At 30.7% G+C, this 17,379-nt stretch overlaps 1 protein-coding gene across 2 annotated transcripts; it reads right to left on the bottom strand.

The window, feature by feature from the left end:
• Window positions 1-3,829: 3,829 nt before the first annotated feature.
• LOC111032987 lies at window positions 3,830-16,011 on the bottom strand. Of its 2 annotated transcripts, none has more exons than XM_022313501.1 (12): window positions 15,647-16,011; window positions 11,950-12,192; window positions 11,564-11,650; window positions 10,321-10,909; window positions 9,766-9,893; window positions 9,538-9,696; window positions 8,956-9,468; window positions 8,122-8,392; window positions 7,009-7,637; window positions 6,048-6,233; window positions 5,475-5,984; window positions 3,830-4,432 (listed from the first exon to the last, which is right to left on the bottom strand). In XM_022313501.1, the coding sequence occupies exons 1-12, from the start codon at window positions 15,662-15,664 to the stop codon at window positions 3,941-3,943; spliced, it is 3,825 nt and encodes a 1,274-aa protein (XP_022169193.1). In that variant the 5' UTR covers window positions 15,665-16,011; the 3' UTR covers window positions 3,830-3,940. The 2 variants fall into 2 exon arrangements, with proteins under 2 accessions (XP_022169193.1, XP_022169192.1); XM_022313500.1 differs by having other exon boundaries at window positions 11,564-11,653; window positions 15,647-16,010.
• Between the last annotated feature and the right edge of the window lie 1,368 nt (window positions 16,012-17,379).

Raw genomic sequence — 17,379 nt, 5'->3', positions numbered from 1 at the left:
CAATTTAGGAAATTAAATATCTAACACAAAATAGTATACCAAGCTAGGTACTTAACGTACCTATCAGAAACCGGTAAAAATACCCTGAAAAATGTATTTTATTTGTAATGAACTTTTTAGCTATAAAACCTTACTTAAAAATAGTAATAGTTGATCTGCATCAAAATGTTTTGTATTTTTAACAAATTGCTTACATGTTACATAATGTGGCAAAATTGCGCTACAACTAGAAACGGTATAATGGCATGAGAGAATGCCATCACCTGAAAATTAATATTGCTTATATTAGATAAATCATAAATGTCTTAAAAAAAAGAAGTAGAATGAAGTGCTGATGGTCAAAATCTATAAACACGCTATCTATAAAGTTTGTGTCATAAAGTCGATAAAGTTGTTGTTAATTTATTATTTACTTATTATATTCTTATTTTATACTACATAAGTTATAAATTATATTATTTTTATTGAAATACTGTAAAAAAACCTTAATTTTATGAAAAATGCAATAGTTCATATTTTTTCACTTTATAAAATGTACGGGAATTGTAGCAACGTAAAATGATAAAAATACAACTTTTGAAAATATGAATGGATTTCTTATTATTCTGAAAATTGCTTACGATTTCTTCTTTAATCCGCTAAGTTTTAGATTTATCATGGATATTGATGCATATGTCTGAACTTTTTAAGGAATATTTTGACAGTTTTTAATACATAAGTATAGAGCATGATTTTACAAACCCTAAAACCTTGTTACCTTTATAACAATTTGATGTTTCCATCATGGATGTTCTAGTGGTGTGTTGGGTACAATTGTACGGCTGGTACCGAATTCAGTCCCGGGCCCCCTATGGTTCCATAACTGAAGACCGAATTCCGTCCCGGAGGCGGAGCAACTATGTCTGAATTCCGTCCTACTACTTGTAACTATGATATAGGTGGCAGTAACATTTTCCTTCACATTTTCTCCAGGCTTAGAACTGGCATGTTTTAAAATGTAAAATCCTGCAAAACAGCCTTAATTATTTATATTACAGTATATGCCATTTATGTATACATATGACAGTCATATAAGTATTTTAATAAATTTAAGAGTATAAGTATAATATATGTTATGTGTAATTATTATTTAAATTATTATTTTTTTAGATTTGAAATAGGCTGGTAAAAACTTAGACGACACCAGACACACAAACTGGTGTCTATCTATGTTTCGACTTTTCCAAAGCATCATTTTATCATTTAAAAACTGATCTCTCTCCAATGTTATTTTTGATTTTGGCAATGTACTCCGCATTTTGATATAAATTTCAGTTTACAGCTTCTGTGAATTGAAATATGTTTGATTTTGAAGTATAAAAATAACTGTTGAATTTCGAATGAAATGACTCGCAACTGTTTGTGGTACGCGGGATACACAAGGTTAGGTTAGGTTAATATTCAGCCCAAATAAAACTAGTCGGGACGGAATTCGGACATAGTTGCTCCACCCCGGGACGGAATTCGATCATTTTCAGCAACCCGAGACGGAATTCGGCAATTGCCGATTGTACAAAGCCCTCATGCGAGGGCAGATTGACTCACCGGGTAACTAGTACATAGTACAGGCAGCAGGTTTAAAAATTAAACACATTTTTTATAACTAATCGAAGTTCAAATGTTAATAACATTGGATATTTACATATAAAATATCAATTTCTCCTTTCCTAGCGATTAATCTTAAGCTATTTAGGTATTGTAGGCTGATTGTAATTTTTGAATTTTTTTTGTTCAAAACTTACTCCAATTAATGATTTGAACGTTACATCATAATCCATAAGCAATAATTTGGTTATTTGGTTATAACAATATGGTTTATGGCATTATGCAATGACATTTAATGGATTTCAACAATATTATATTTTAATTGCATACTGTTTGAATCCTCCAAACTCGTTTATTTAATTTTATTTGTTGTGTACTTGAACTTAATATGTAATACAATAGATTCCTGAAGTTGTAAAAAAAAAATATATTTTCTACTTCATGTGATCTTTTCCCTCACTGTCTTACTTTACTTCTAATAAATAAAATGTGTTTATGATTTACAAAAAAAAAATCAATACCCTGGTTATAGTGCAATGTGACATTAATAGATATGTATCTCTAGCCGACACTTTATTACAGTATATTTAGTCAAACAAATTAGTATACTATCTTGTACCATATACTTCTATAAGACTTCTAAAAATAGTTTACATTCTTCTATATAGTTTTAAGTTAAAACTATTACAATCAATTTGAAGTCAACAATTATTTGGTACCAACTGATTAAAAATTAATACTAAAAAAAGCCAATGTATTGAGCTTAGAATGACTCATACCTAAATACTAAAATAGAATAGCTAAATTATGATATACTCTCTGTAGGATATGAAACATACTCAACAGTCAAATTATGAGTACTTTTTGTTTAGAAGTCACAATATTCTTCCACACGTAGTAGACTGGTCGGTGGTGATGGACATGCAATGACTGATTGTCCAAGACATTAACTAGTCAAAGTGCAATACAATTTTTAACCTGAACTGATTCCATAATTTAATGTAAGTAATAAAAATAGATAACAATGAACAAATAATCTATTATACTAGTACTATGTAAAACTTTTTTACTCTAACAAGACTATTAAAAGTCCCAAAAGTTTAAAAGTTTGCTAAAGATATCTATTTATTATGCAACAATTATAGCAACTATGACAAAAAATAAATTTTGTTATTTGATAGAAGTTGAAACAAGTACTAAAGTGCTTGTCTGTGTATAACTAGTATCATTATCATATTACATATTATATAACCATAAGGTTATAACTTATAACCAGTGGCGTATTTAATTATTTAGGATAGAGGCAACATATATTTCGTTGCTCCTTCCCAACCCATCAAAAAAAACTCTGATAGAGAAAGGGAGTACACATTTGCTAGAAAAATATTAATGACTGACGTCGGTCTATAGAATGTAACATGCAAAATATAAATTTGCCATCACTAAAAATCTTTATAAAATTTAGGCCAATCAAAATCTTTAAAAAATTGCCACTTTGAGCAACAGGACTGATAGCCCTTACCTAAATACACTGCTAGTTTTAACACAAATCTATTTACAAAATAAGAACACTATAATATCACAAATGCAAAATGTATCGTTAGCTTAAAATAGAATGAGTAAAAATATTTTTTCTAGTTAGACGTCTACTAAATGTACTAAATATTCATACATTTTGAAGATATTACCTGTGAAAATGTTTGTGTAATTGTGTACTACATTTTATAAGTTTTATTTTTATTTTTTTGAGTTGCATTGATAATAATGTTGAGTATTTTAATTATTTTTACCAAGGACTAAGTTAAACTTGGTATTAATTTCTAAAGAATAACTTACTGTAACACACCAAACAATAATGTTAACAATTAAACATTCAAATTAATCATTGTGTTTAATGTAAATAAAATAAGATAGGAGTAAATTTTCACTTCTTACAATAAGCTTCAAATACATGTAAATAATATTAATAATTCGCAAGAACATATAATAACAAATTACCAAGATTTGTGTACTAATAAATTATGATGTAATAACATGCAACATAGTCATAGTTATTATATTTATAAAACAAAAAATAATTGAAAAAAAAAATTTTAAAAATAATGTTTTTTTTACTTATCTTGCATTGAAAACTATAATTCAATTACTACAATTAAAAATATATTATGAAGAGTTGAATTTTAAAAATTCAAATATAACTTCTTACACGTAACATTGAATTGTATTATAAAAAAAATAAACGAAATAATAATAATAATAATAATAATAATAATAATAATAATATATAATGAATAATAAGATACCTCAAATAAAATGAGCTATAAAAAATTTGAGGTATACATTTTGAAGTTATCGATTATTTGTAGAACTTCTTTTTTTTACTGCTATATTGGCGTGTACCACCTGGCGTAGTCGGCCAAGCACCAGTACGTTGTTCAATTTGATGTCGGAGTTGTTGTTGTTCCTTTTCATTATTGTATTGTTTATTCTTCAATTGAGTAGCCAAAACTAACCTGATCTGTTCACGGTGCTCATTAATAGCATTCACTGCTGCATTTACCGTTTCACACCATTCACGCCTTTCATCTGCTGTATCAGCAGCAAGTAGCAGTACTTCATGAGTTTTGTCATCATCATTATTTTCACTATTGATGCTATCACATGCAGCACCAGCATTATACAAAATCAAACGCAGAGTGTTTGGTCGGGTGCATAGGTCTGGAAGTGCAGGAGCTGCAGGGATTGGCTTCTGCTTATGTTTTTGCTGCTGACCTGAGATAGTAGTTGTAACTTTCTCCTCAAGTGGCGGTGTCGGTAGACAGCAGTTCAAGTCTATACTACCTAATGGCTGTAAAAAAAACGTAATATATTAATATTTATCACAACTGTAAGGTAAATTCTAGAACTTCTAAAAAAAAAAAAAACCAAGACAATTCACTTCACAATTACCTTATTGTTGTTTTTAAAATAAGAAAATTAAAGTAAAAAATTGATTTAAAATTTAAGGGAGTGCCACAATTAATACAAAAAATGTACCTGGGTGCAAGCAAGTGACAGTGTAAATTATAGATCATTTTTTTAAAAAATGATGTTATAGTTTAAAGAAATATCTCCTTTACAATTCTTGCACATTGGATCTTACTAAATTTTTTAAAATATGAAATTATTTTTTTAGCTATAAAAATGATGGTTTTTCAATTTATTATTTTTAATTTTTATAATCAGAATCTACAATTTGTCAACTGTTCGAAAATCTATTGGTTTTATATTTTTCAAACTTCAGTAAATTTTCTTTTATAAATGATACAAAAAAATATATATTAATATAATCTCGAAATTAGCAATAACAATAGCAACATTATTTTACATATATTTAAAGGGGGCTGAAGCATAGGATGTTTTAAGGAGTAAGATTTAGGCAATCTATAAGATATGAACATAAGTATGTAATTCTTTATTGCTATTAATTCTCGCAAGTACACGTATATGCCAAGGTTAGGTTCATAGGTTGCAGAAAATGAAATGAACTCTTTTGCAGTTATAAGAACTATTAAAAGTGGTAGTAAATTAAACATACTTAATAAAGTTTGATTGTTATTTAGGCTATTTAGAAATCAATTTTTCCATTTTAATTCCTAAAATAAATATAAATATAATGCAATTATTTCACGGAATTTATTAAGTAATAACTTAATTTTAAGATTCTTTAAAATTGAAATAAGGAAATCAATTTCTTTAAGAGCTTGGATAATTTATCAAAGAATTTATACACACATTAGAAATTAAAATTGGATATGGTGAAGTATGTGTAATTTACCACCGTTTAATGTATGAAATGCATGAAAAATATGTAGCTACGATCCTCTTAATGAATATATTATTATTAGTACCTCTCGTTCTTGTTCAGCATACTCAGGGTACATCCAATAACGCAACACTATAGTTTGCTGCTTTAAATTGTTGTCATTTTGCTGTTCTTGTGATTCATCATTGATATTAATAGATTTTTGTTGATTTCCATCAATTATTTCAGCCCGAAACCAAAGACGACGCCAAGAAGTGGTGCCACCTTTTGGCCCACTACCAATGTCCGCACGACGTTGCCACTGAGACTCCCTTACAAAATTGTGTGAACGCAACTCATGATCGTCAAAAAGTGTTAAAAATCCTTCCAATCGTTTACACTCAGATGGAAATGTCAGTGTTTTTTGTGCCCGAACTGCCTTACTACCACCAGAGGCATATGTATTTGTTTCCGAAGATTTGTTGTCCAAATGTATACCACCTAAGTCATCTTCATATTGCTCTCCTTCCTCCAGAAGGCACATGCGGACGCGCACCGTTTCTTCTGCAGCAGCATTTGAAGTAGCCCTTGAACTGCTTGAACCAGATTGATGCACCTGCGCATAAAGTAACAAAATTAGATCAATAGATAAATTATCATAGACTAAGACAGTAAAAACCTTATTCAAAGTAAACTGCTTGCGGTCCACCTGGCCATCAGAAAATACAAAGTAACCAAGTTGTCGGAATACTGTGTTTCGTACAGCCATTGGTCCACCTGGTGATTCAATACAGGTTGTTGCAGTTGAGCCATGGTGTTTTTTGGATTCCTTACTGGGGGTAGTGACTGTAGACCATAACTTGTCCTGTTTAAAAGATAAAAATATATATTAAAATAATAGAAAAGTATTTATACAAGCAATAATTCAAATAGCATCTATCGGTACTGTGTAAAATTATTTAAAACATTTCAGTATTGCATAGATATAAACTACAATTAATTCGGAGAGTACCTACAGAAATATGGTATACTACTACAGTAGAAATTGTAACAGCGAGCATTGGTTAGAACGGACAAACCGATAGATCCTAGAATAAGCACATATTCAGTTGAACCAGTTAATAATATTGATGAGCTAGACGATATTAGATCTGTACCATAAATCTCTAAAGCTGCTATATGATGTTACAGATGATGAGATATAAGCATAGTTTTTATTAGAAACTTCGGTTAACACTTAATACTCCATGAAGCAAAGATTATTTTAAGAATTTAAATTCAAATGTATAAATAATTTATATGTATTGAATTATGTTTGAGTAATATGTATTCATAAGTATAGTATTAAATCTTCCTTCAATTATAATTAATATTTAACAGTAGTAAATAATATTTATAATCTCAACTATAAGGAAAATAAAATCATCCGTATTTTTACTTTTCCGGCTTCTAACCAGTTACAATAAACATTGGTTTATTTATATAATATTAGCTACAGGTTATAATGAGAAAAACTTGATGGCCCTCAAAATTCGCTGTAACAAATTTCTACGATATTTATAACTTATAAATTATCGGATTAATTGAATTTTTTTAATTTAAATACACAATACCAACATTGTCTGCAACAAAATACTGACCAATACACTCCTATTTTCGTGGGTATCGTGTTCCTTGACATTATTACCGCCATTGTGAAGGTCATTCTCCCCAATACCCGTTGGGGATACACCATATAGCTCAACTGTGATTTTCCATCCTCTGTCATCTAATCCATGGATCATTATAGGAGCACCCTCCGCTTCGGTTGGACCTGCACACTTTCGGCTACCAGAGTTTTTGACTCTTTTTTTAGTAATGAATTCAACATATCCATAATTTATTTCATCCTTGTTCTGACAGGTGGCAGCATCATTGGAGAATCGGAGCACTAATTCTTCAACCGCATCAGCCGGTCGGGAAGCAGCAGTCACTGGAGGCCGGTGAACCGTAGCCACGGCTCGGATGGCACACACAAAATACCTATACCCTCCAGGCCATCTGGTAAGGTTTTCTAATCCTTCGCCTGAATTATGTTTAATCTTATTGTGGTTTCCACCACTGTTTAAGGATGACAATATGGGAACACGCAGACTCTGAATAACAAGAGTCTTTCCATCACCATGAGTGTTTAAGTAAGTGGACCTTTCCCCCATGATGCCACCTGGTAACAATGTGCGCTCAACCCGAAGCCGTTGTGCCTCACGAACTGCGTCTGTTCGTCTCAAGCCTATAAATAATACAAAATTAAAAGCATAAAAACCAGTTTCTACCAATTTTTTTATAAATTAATAAAAACAACATTAACAAAAATAAGGATGTTGATTGTTATTAAAAAATTCACAATACATCATCAGAATTAACCAGCTTAATATATCATGGTCCATTTAAAAAAATTAAAATGTATAGATTGAAACGTAGTACCGGTTTTAAAGTTAAGATTGCAATAGCTAGAAAAATTATGAGTTCAATAGTTGTTAGTTACTTGTAGATAAAATGTTCAAAAATATTATAAAAACCTTATATTTATTATTTTATAGTTATAACATTTCTTATAATACAATTTATTTTAGGTAGTAAGTATTTATAAAAAATAACTATTGCACATTTCTGGTATATTTAGATAATTATATTGTGTAAAGCATCCTATGAATTTTTCCACTCGAAGTATATAAACTTTTGAACATTAAACTTGTAATGACTATGGTATTTACCTGCTATCAACAAAAGTCGTTCAGCATGAACATGCTCTGGGGAAAATTGATGAGAAATCACTGGGCGAAGGGTATTTTTTTGCCTGTATACATCGCAAATATTCAAAGCTTGGGTGGCTTGTTCAATAATGCGGTCTTGCTCTGGCACTACCGTTCGTTCTAAGTCTCTAGCCCGTGCTGCTACTTTTTCTAGCTCTTGTAAATGCATCTCTTCTTCGTCGGTATCTTCATCCTGCTCTTCATTTACACGTTCTGGAATTCTCATTTGTTGCTAAAGAAAATTATACACATAAGTTCAGGATCATCATATATACAGGGAGTAATAGACAGACCTGACTCACAAAATTGAAAAATTGAAATTAGTTCAATATATGACAAAAATTAAGAAAACTATACAGATAATGAATAATTTAAGAAATAATCTTATTTCAGGAAATTCCCAGAAAGATTATTTTTAAAAATAACAAAAGATTGACTACTCAACTTAAATAAACGATTTACCATCAAAATTTGTTACTTTGATTTACTCCAAAACAATTTAATATAATTAAAATTGATTATGTTCACTAGGTAATAAAAAATAAAATTATGTACTAAAAAGAAAATATAAATGTATATAAATAATAATACTATACAAAGCATATATAAATATAAAAGTTTGAATGTTGATTAAAACAAGTTATTTCATTTGTTAGGTCTTTCTATTAAACCTTGTATAAGAAATAAAAGACAAGTAGTAAATTAAGATCAACATTAATAATTTATTACTAACCTAAGATAATATGATTTAAAATAATAACAAAGTGAATAATAGAAACAATGCACGACAGATACCTTGCTAGAAGAATTTGCGCCATTTAATCGGAGCTGTTGCTGTTGTTTACGGTATGTGCTAACTGTGTGTACAAGTGCTGGCTTAACACTATTGCTACTGCTGCTGCTCCCACTGCTATTGTTATGTTCAACATTGTCAACAATATGTTTGCTGTTGTCAAACTGGAGTCGGCCACGAGGACCTAACCGATCAGGCGATAAGACATTATTGGGAATAAGTTCCGCTGCTTCTTCTTCTCCATCAGAGTTCACAAACTCAAAGTATTTGTCAATGAGCCGTGATTCAGGTAATTGATTGGCCCGTACATTGAATTGCTGATCTTCTAAACCTTGTCTTTGCTCCAATGAGGTAGAAAAACTTTTGTTACCATAAAGACTTTCATTGCCACGCTGGAATATAAAACTAGAACAAGCCTGAGACAGTGGACTACCTGCATGGCTTGATAGCATAGAGCAATGGCCGCCACCAGGGGTAGTATTAAACCCTGTAACAGGAGTGGATTGAGTAGTTTCCTATAAACGTATATAAAATCATTAGTTAATATGAGTATAAATGATATACAGATATATCCCAATAATAACCTCTTGAAGTGCAGTTACGTCAATTGTGTCTGGGTTGTTTTCTTTCTGCTGACACCGATAGCGTTTAGCACCCAAAATATCAGCATCATCGCTTTCTTCAGGTACAGATTCAGAAGATGCAGTAGAAGTGTTTAAAGCACTGCTTCCATTGCTGCGTCTCTGTACACATTGATTATAGAAATTATAAATATAATATATGCATTTAATAAAAAAAACCAACACCATTACTTTGCATGCCATAGATTGGACCTCCAATGGAGTCATTGAAGTTTCGATTTCATGGTCATCATTTGCTATCAAAGAAAGATCTGGATATAAATTGGAAGATGGTGAAGCTGGCTTGTATTTTATACAACCTGTAAAACAAAAAAGAAGCGGGATCATTAATAACATGAATCTTTACAAATAATATTTTTTTACTTTAAAATACACAAAACATACTATTAATGCTTTTTAAATTTAAGTCTAATAATACCTCAAATGTTGTTAAAAGCAAGATGCAAGGTTTACCATATTATGGTGTTCAAAATAATTCGAAGGTAGTTTTTTGCAATAATACATGAAAATAGTAATGTGTGGGCGTGAGTATAGTATTAATATTATCTTAAGCCAGTATTATACAGGTTCATCATCAGTGGATCAATAAATACTTTAATTTGATGTTTACCAACTTCTTGTGGATGAGGATTATCTGTCAATTGACAAAAGGATCAACCGAAGAAAAACAAGTGTAATACTGAGTTGTTTATATAAGGTTAGATTAGTATACAATTATTATTGTACCTGGATTATATTTATCAAAAGGACTTCTCTTTCCCACTGTGTCTTTTGAGCTATTATCAGGCATTTTTTCATCGTCTTCCAGTTCGTTGATCAATTTCTTTTTTAGAAGAACATTTTTTATACACGGTGGAGTCCATACAGAGCGTTGCGGTTCAGTGAAATTATTTGAGGCTGCGGCAGCACCAAAGCTTGTCCTAGGTCTAGTGCCACGTCTTGAAGGTGGAGTAGATGCACTACAAGGAATAGGACGTGGTGGCGTTTTAATAACATCTACTACAGATTCTTCAGTTGCTTCATTGTCAACAGTTGTTGGAGTTTTAGTAACGACAGTGGCAGGAGTAGTTTTGGTCAGAGATATGGTTACAGTAGTAGTGGTAATTGGTTTTTTACTCTGCTGTTGAGTAGCATTGTTTGGCTCAAATAATGCTCGACGTTGTGCAACTGTCAATGTAGTAGCTGTGGGATTTGGTGAATGTTTTTGAGGCAGAGATTCATTATCTGACTGCTGCTGCTGGCGTAATTGCCTCAGTTTATTACTATACTGCAGTGATTTTGGTTGCTGTATACCAGCTGATTTATTCTCATTAGTCTAGAAAGCAAAAATATCAAAATAAACTTTTATTATAATTTTAAATAACATTATATAGAAGCCATTCGATAATTCAAAATTTAGAGAACTGAGCTAAAAATTTGATTTAAAGGGGTTTTTTTTACCAGCTTTAACGACCGATCACTTTTTTTTTGACGAATGACAAACATTTATATTTTACGGGACCCATATTCAGTCTGACCTTTACCCATTGCAAAGGTTTACTTTGGTAAAACGATGCAATTTAAGTCTAGATTAGGGTAGGTTAGGTAGTAATAAAGTACGATAATATTTTATCATGGTTGATATTAGTTTGATAACTAATAGTAAATTCAAATAGATTATTTATATGTGCATACATAATCTTAAAAATATCGAAATAGAAATTTGAATTATAGAGGTTCTGTCCCAAAATTTGAATTGTAGTGTTTTCCAACAACAGACATTTTAAATTATTGAAGGGACCAAAATACATATATTTTCTCCTAATTATAGAGGGGATCAAACATTTAGATCGATTAATGGAGTTTGCCAAATTATGGAGGTTTGAATTATCGAGTGACAACTGTATCTAATTATAGCAATGTAGTGATGCAATGCAAGTAATACGTATCTTCCAATGTAATCTTACTATTGATAACCTTATAGTATTACCTTAATTATATCTTTTGTAATAGTATGTTGTGGAGACACAATTATCAATTTTTTAGATTCATTTTGGCTTTCGTTACTTTGCACTGTCTTCTAAATAAAAAATTTAAAAATACAGTTTACATCAGTAATACTTCTACTAATGTATATCAAATGCATCTAAGTATAAATTACAAATTTACTGTGTACATAATTTTAGGTATACAAGTACTATTATAAATATTGCATTAGCTGTAACATTGGTTTTATAATAAACAAAAAAATAACAATATAAATAAAATTATTGTAAAAATAATGATAAAACATGAGATGAAGGAACATCTATCTAATCAAAAATCAATGACTGTACTTTATATACAATTTACTATTATAACTTTTGATATATTTACCGTGGGATTGGAAATATTTTCATTTTGTTTAAAGTCCTGATCATCTGACAACCATTGATCCACCTGGCTGGCAAGTTCAGCGAGGCGAGTACGTCGTTGACGACGTGAAGGTGGTGAAAGTGATTGCTGAATTGCTGGTGAGGGTTCCATAATGCTTGATGAAGGCGGTAGTACTGGTTGAGATACCTGGGACAATGTGGATGCAAGTAGTTCTTGACGCCTTTGTGTCCTTTCCAACATGCGCTAGAAACACAATCAAAATTTAGAATATGACAATATACATTATACATACAATAGAACTAATGTATAGTTATTTTTTAATGTGAATGTTAATTCATTATTTTATTTAAAAACTAAACATATTATTAAATAAATGTTTAAGTCTCAACTCTAAAATATAAAAACTTAATTATATTGTAGAACCATCACACTATTTAAACATAATAAAATATATTCAAACATTTTAAACATTTTAAACATTTTAAACATTTAAACCACAACTCGCAAGCAATATTTTAAATTTTATTTGGGTATCGTATTAGTTACATATTAGTTATTACCAGTGTTGGATTAGTTACTTTTAAGAAGTCATTATGAAATAACTTTACTCGTTACTCAAATAAAATTGGAATGGAATGTTAGGTACTTGCTCGTTGCAAAAAAAATAATTTTTGTTTTTAAATGTCTTATCAATTGTCATTCTACAAGTAACATAACTAGAAATCCACTATGGATTTGTACATAAACTAGGTACTCTAAAACTGAGATGCACTCAAATTGATATACACTTATACAGTGTAATAACCAAAATATAAGCTACATAGGATTTGCCACAAAAAAAAAACTACATAAGGGCGAAGCCTGGATATTTAGCTACTAATTAATAACGCTTCAATAAAAATATTTAGTTTTATTAGGTATTTATATGTAATTACTAAGCACCTACAAGAAAAACAATGTTATATTCGGTACTTTTCTGTTATCCCTACTACCGCTTGATGCCACGACTACCGCAACCACTCAATTCTGTTATCTCGACTACTAAAGTAATATCCAGATAGTTCTATATTTTAATACATAAAACACATGAATTGTCATTTATATAATAATGTATATTAGTACAACGTCATCAAAATTATCACAAAACGTCAAATTACAAATTCTAAAATTATCACAGCAGTTGAATAATTATTCAAGCATGTAATTATTCCAATCAACAACCGTACAATAACTCATATCCAAATGCTTTTCACAAAATTTAAGGGAGGTCAATTCTGCACTCAAACAATATATAAATCGGAGTATTGTTAAAAAAGACAGACGACTATTTTCAAACCAATTACCCACACACATATTGGTTTTATGCTGATACGTCTTGACGTTGCATTCCAAAAAATTTCTTTTTTTCAAATTTTTTTTATGACCGTTTTTGCATTCACTGTGCCCCGGAAGTAAGCCTTCTCTTGAAAAAATGCAATCGCATCTTTTTCACTGTTCGGTAAATTCCACAGATTCATAATTATTTGAAAATTAATAAATACAGTAACGAAATACAACAACTGTCGGCAACAGGTAATCGAGCGAATTGCAGTAGCAGCACTGGCGTGGTAGTCGAGATAACAGAATGGAGACTCACGGTAGTAGGGATAACAGAAAAGTACCTTATATTCTTATGTAAGTTGTAAATATAGTAATAGAATTTTAAAATTGGGCAGCTTCCGTACAGCTCTAAGCTCAAGTGTACTATAAATAAATAATAGATGATAAAGAAAAATAAATTATATGTACTTAATTTATATGCCTACTAGCTAAGTGTTAATAGTGCTTAGGTATAGACGTATAGTTAAATAGTTAATAAGTAATTTTATAAAGAAAGGAAACAACATGGATTGTATACAAAATTAATACCTAATAACAGTCCAAGCTAAATATTCATATTTTCATATTCCATATTGTGTACCTATTTAATAGAAACAACAAATTAGCTGTACTCGTAATTTATGGTGCAATTAGACATGACAAAACGATTGAAAACTAATTATGGAGAGTTAAAATCTATTAAATATTAGATAGGTATACCTAATACATGCATTAGGTAAGTATAGACATATTTTTTAAGTTTTTTGTTGAATTCACAATATGTACTACATAACTCGAAACTACAACTTTTTTACTATAGAACAATTTTATTAGTAGGAAATAATTCTAAAAAAATTATGTAACAAAATCATGTTGTTACAGAACTCGTTACTTTTATTACATTACTATCCAAAGAGATTTTAATATTCTAACCAGGAAAAACAATTAATACGAGATAATTGAAATTTGATTTTGAAACCACTGGAAAGTCGTATGAAGTATTATATTTGATGAACAATGAGTGTCATCACTTTTTTTAGGCTTGAACATAGCAGCTTTTTTATTAAAAAATGTAATAATGAAGGTGGTGTATGACACACTTAATAATTGAAAGTTTGAAGGAGCACTTATTGTACAGTGTAATGCAAGTGTAATTAAATTGTTTAATAATAATTTGAATTTTTTTAACAAATACCTAATGTATTTTATAGAGTTTTTAGGTCATTCATGCATTTTTCTGATATTTTTAGGGCATTTCAATCCGAGCCCTAGTAATAAATAATAACAGTTAATAATGATCAAATAAAATATTTAGGTGAGTAGGTACTTGTCATTAGTGTCTCATTAAGTGTAGCTAAATATACCTACCTAAATGTGGCATAATAATATCATCATATATACCTATATTACCATCTTATTATTAGGCATAATAACAAACAAAACTAAATTAATGGCAAAAACAATTGCATAATTAGTATTTAACCACATCAAGTTACCAATAATTGCTTAAAACTAATTCCAATAAGAGAAACAATCATTTTTTGCGGTCATCAATGAGACGTTCCGACAATGGCTGTCCTATTTTTAACTGAGAAAAAGATAATAATGATTAATGACAGTAACTTCTGAGCTTTGTTAAGGTTAGGTTAGGTTATTTATTAAGTTAGGTTAGCATTAAGTGATTTAACACTAATAACTAACGATTTTCTAAACTCTATGAAATAATTTCTGTATTTCAAAAGTTGATCCAAATCACCTCAACAAATTTAAATCTAGTAAGGTATAATGATTTTAAAAATGTACCTATACACTTATTAACATGTTTTACCAGTTACAATACCTACATATAAATCAAACTAAAAATATAGACAGAAAATTGAAAAAAGTTCCTCAGAATGAGTGTACGAGGTCTGTTATTGTTGCAAACCAGTGTTTTAAAGATTTAAAATTTTTTTTTTAATACCTACACAGGTACCTAGATAGGTAATTCATATAGACTAAATGTTAAGTAATTTTAAAGTGAAATCAAACTCGAGTATCAAATACATGTGAACATTGTTTTCTCTTTTTAATACCACATGAGTTATTATGAATTTTTTTGGTCCTAATACAAATGTAAATACCAAAGTAAATACCTACACATGCTTAAAATTAATTAAACATTCCGTAAACAATAGGCATTATTTAAAAATGATTTTCTATTAAAGACGGATGCCGTACGCGGCAGTGCGACGCTTACTGAATCCTTCACACGGTGCCCATAATAGTGGTATGGTAATACGTCTATCGGCTGTTGTATAATAATCGTATACGTAACCATTACATGCCAATGATTTACCTCTGTAAAGTCGTCCATGGTGTATCACTTGAGAACAACAGTTGCAGTTCCAACCGTGACGGCCCGGCTGGGATGGTCACAACTCGCAAGATTTGAAAACGCGCAGGTGAACAAAAAACAGCGAAACTCGGCCCGGGAAGATTTTCTGCGGCGGTGTTGTCGAAAAAAACAAACCAAAACGATCGACCGGACGTCGGCGGAGCGTGTTCGGCTGGACACGGAAACGAAACAATAAAAAGCGCGGGTTTCCACTTTTCTAGCGTTTTTCGCGTTTGAATATAACGTCCTGCTATCTCGTCGACGTTGTTAGTGCGCCGCCGCAGCGTAAACAACAATATTTTTCTGGTGGGGATACAGGGCAACGGTCGTTTTGTAACCGTCCCGCCGTGGAGGTAAGCCGTCGTCGCGTCGGTAGATGTGGTACGGCCTCGGCCCCACCACCCCGCGCCCACCCATCGACAAAGCGGCGGCGACCGTCGACGACTACGACTCGTTCCGATGCGGGAAAGGGAAATATGGCCGTTGAGATTTCTGATTTAAAATTATTTTGAATCGTGTCAACGATGCCAGCGCCCCGTCGGCCCGCCCGTATACAGTACAATGGTATTACTATAATATTTTAAATGCGTAATACATACCGTTCCATGGATGGTATACACAAAACTACAAAAGTACAAAACACGTTCGTGATGGCGTGTTCAGCACGCACTGCGCGTAATGCAATGCATAATATATAATATTACATTATATTGGTACATCGCACATACGATTATTAAAAGTCACCTCAAAAATTATCAATTTATAATTCACCTGGTCATTCTGAACGAATTCTAACGATTTGAGGAGAAGTGACAAATATTTTTCACTTTATTATTACATTTTATTACCCGTATTTTCCGTTGCTGTAATAATAAATAGATAAATAAAAATGTTTAAAACCTACTTTAATCAAAATAAAAATAATTTTCAATTTAATATTTCTTAATGATAAGTGATAGATACCTGATAACACTGTTCGCAATAGTATATATTTTTTTATTTAGATTTTGGACTAACATTTTTCACCAAAATTAAATCATTATATGTAAAATGATGCCTATACATTATAATTGTACATTGTAATTATAATTACATTATACATTAATAACTATCTATCAAAAGAATATAAAAAATTGGAACTGTTGAGAGCAAATTTCCTATACCGTACAATAGTAAACACAGTTATAGTAGATATACAGAGTTATAGTTACTGTAAAAAGTACCTCTCTACATTTATAAAAAAATGTTGATTTTATATACTCCATATTTTACTTACTTTTAATCTATATCATAATTTTTATGCTAGAAAATATTCTTAAATTAATTATAAATAATACAGAAGACCTGAATACAGATTATTAGTTGCTAAACACATACCTACTGGCTACTATTGATAATAACAAGACATACATTTTAATTTTGCTTCCATTTTCAAAAAATTGTATATTTTTAAAGTTATATCCTATAGGTACTTAATTGATTAAACCTATCAAGAATTTTTTAAGGCCCAATAGTGAAAGGCGAGTTCATATTCTCTTAAAACAATTTCGGGGAATTGTTTAAATTGTTATTTATTAGTTTATATCTCATGGAAGGAGATTTGTTTCAACACCAAATCTCTATTGAAAAATGTATCATAGGTATTTATATACTTTCATTATAATCAGGCCCGTGCGCAAGGGGGGGGGGGGGGG

Source organism: Myzus persicae, unplaced genomic scaffold, assembly GCF_001856785.1.
Source record: "Myzus persicae strain clone G006 unplaced genomic scaffold, MPER_G0061.0, whole genome shotgun sequence".
NCBI lineage: Eukaryota > Metazoa > Arthropoda > Insecta > Hemiptera > Aphididae > Myzus > Myzus persicae.
Note: the sequence above shows the minus strand (reverse complement) of the source record. Positions and strands in the feature narration are given on the sequence as shown.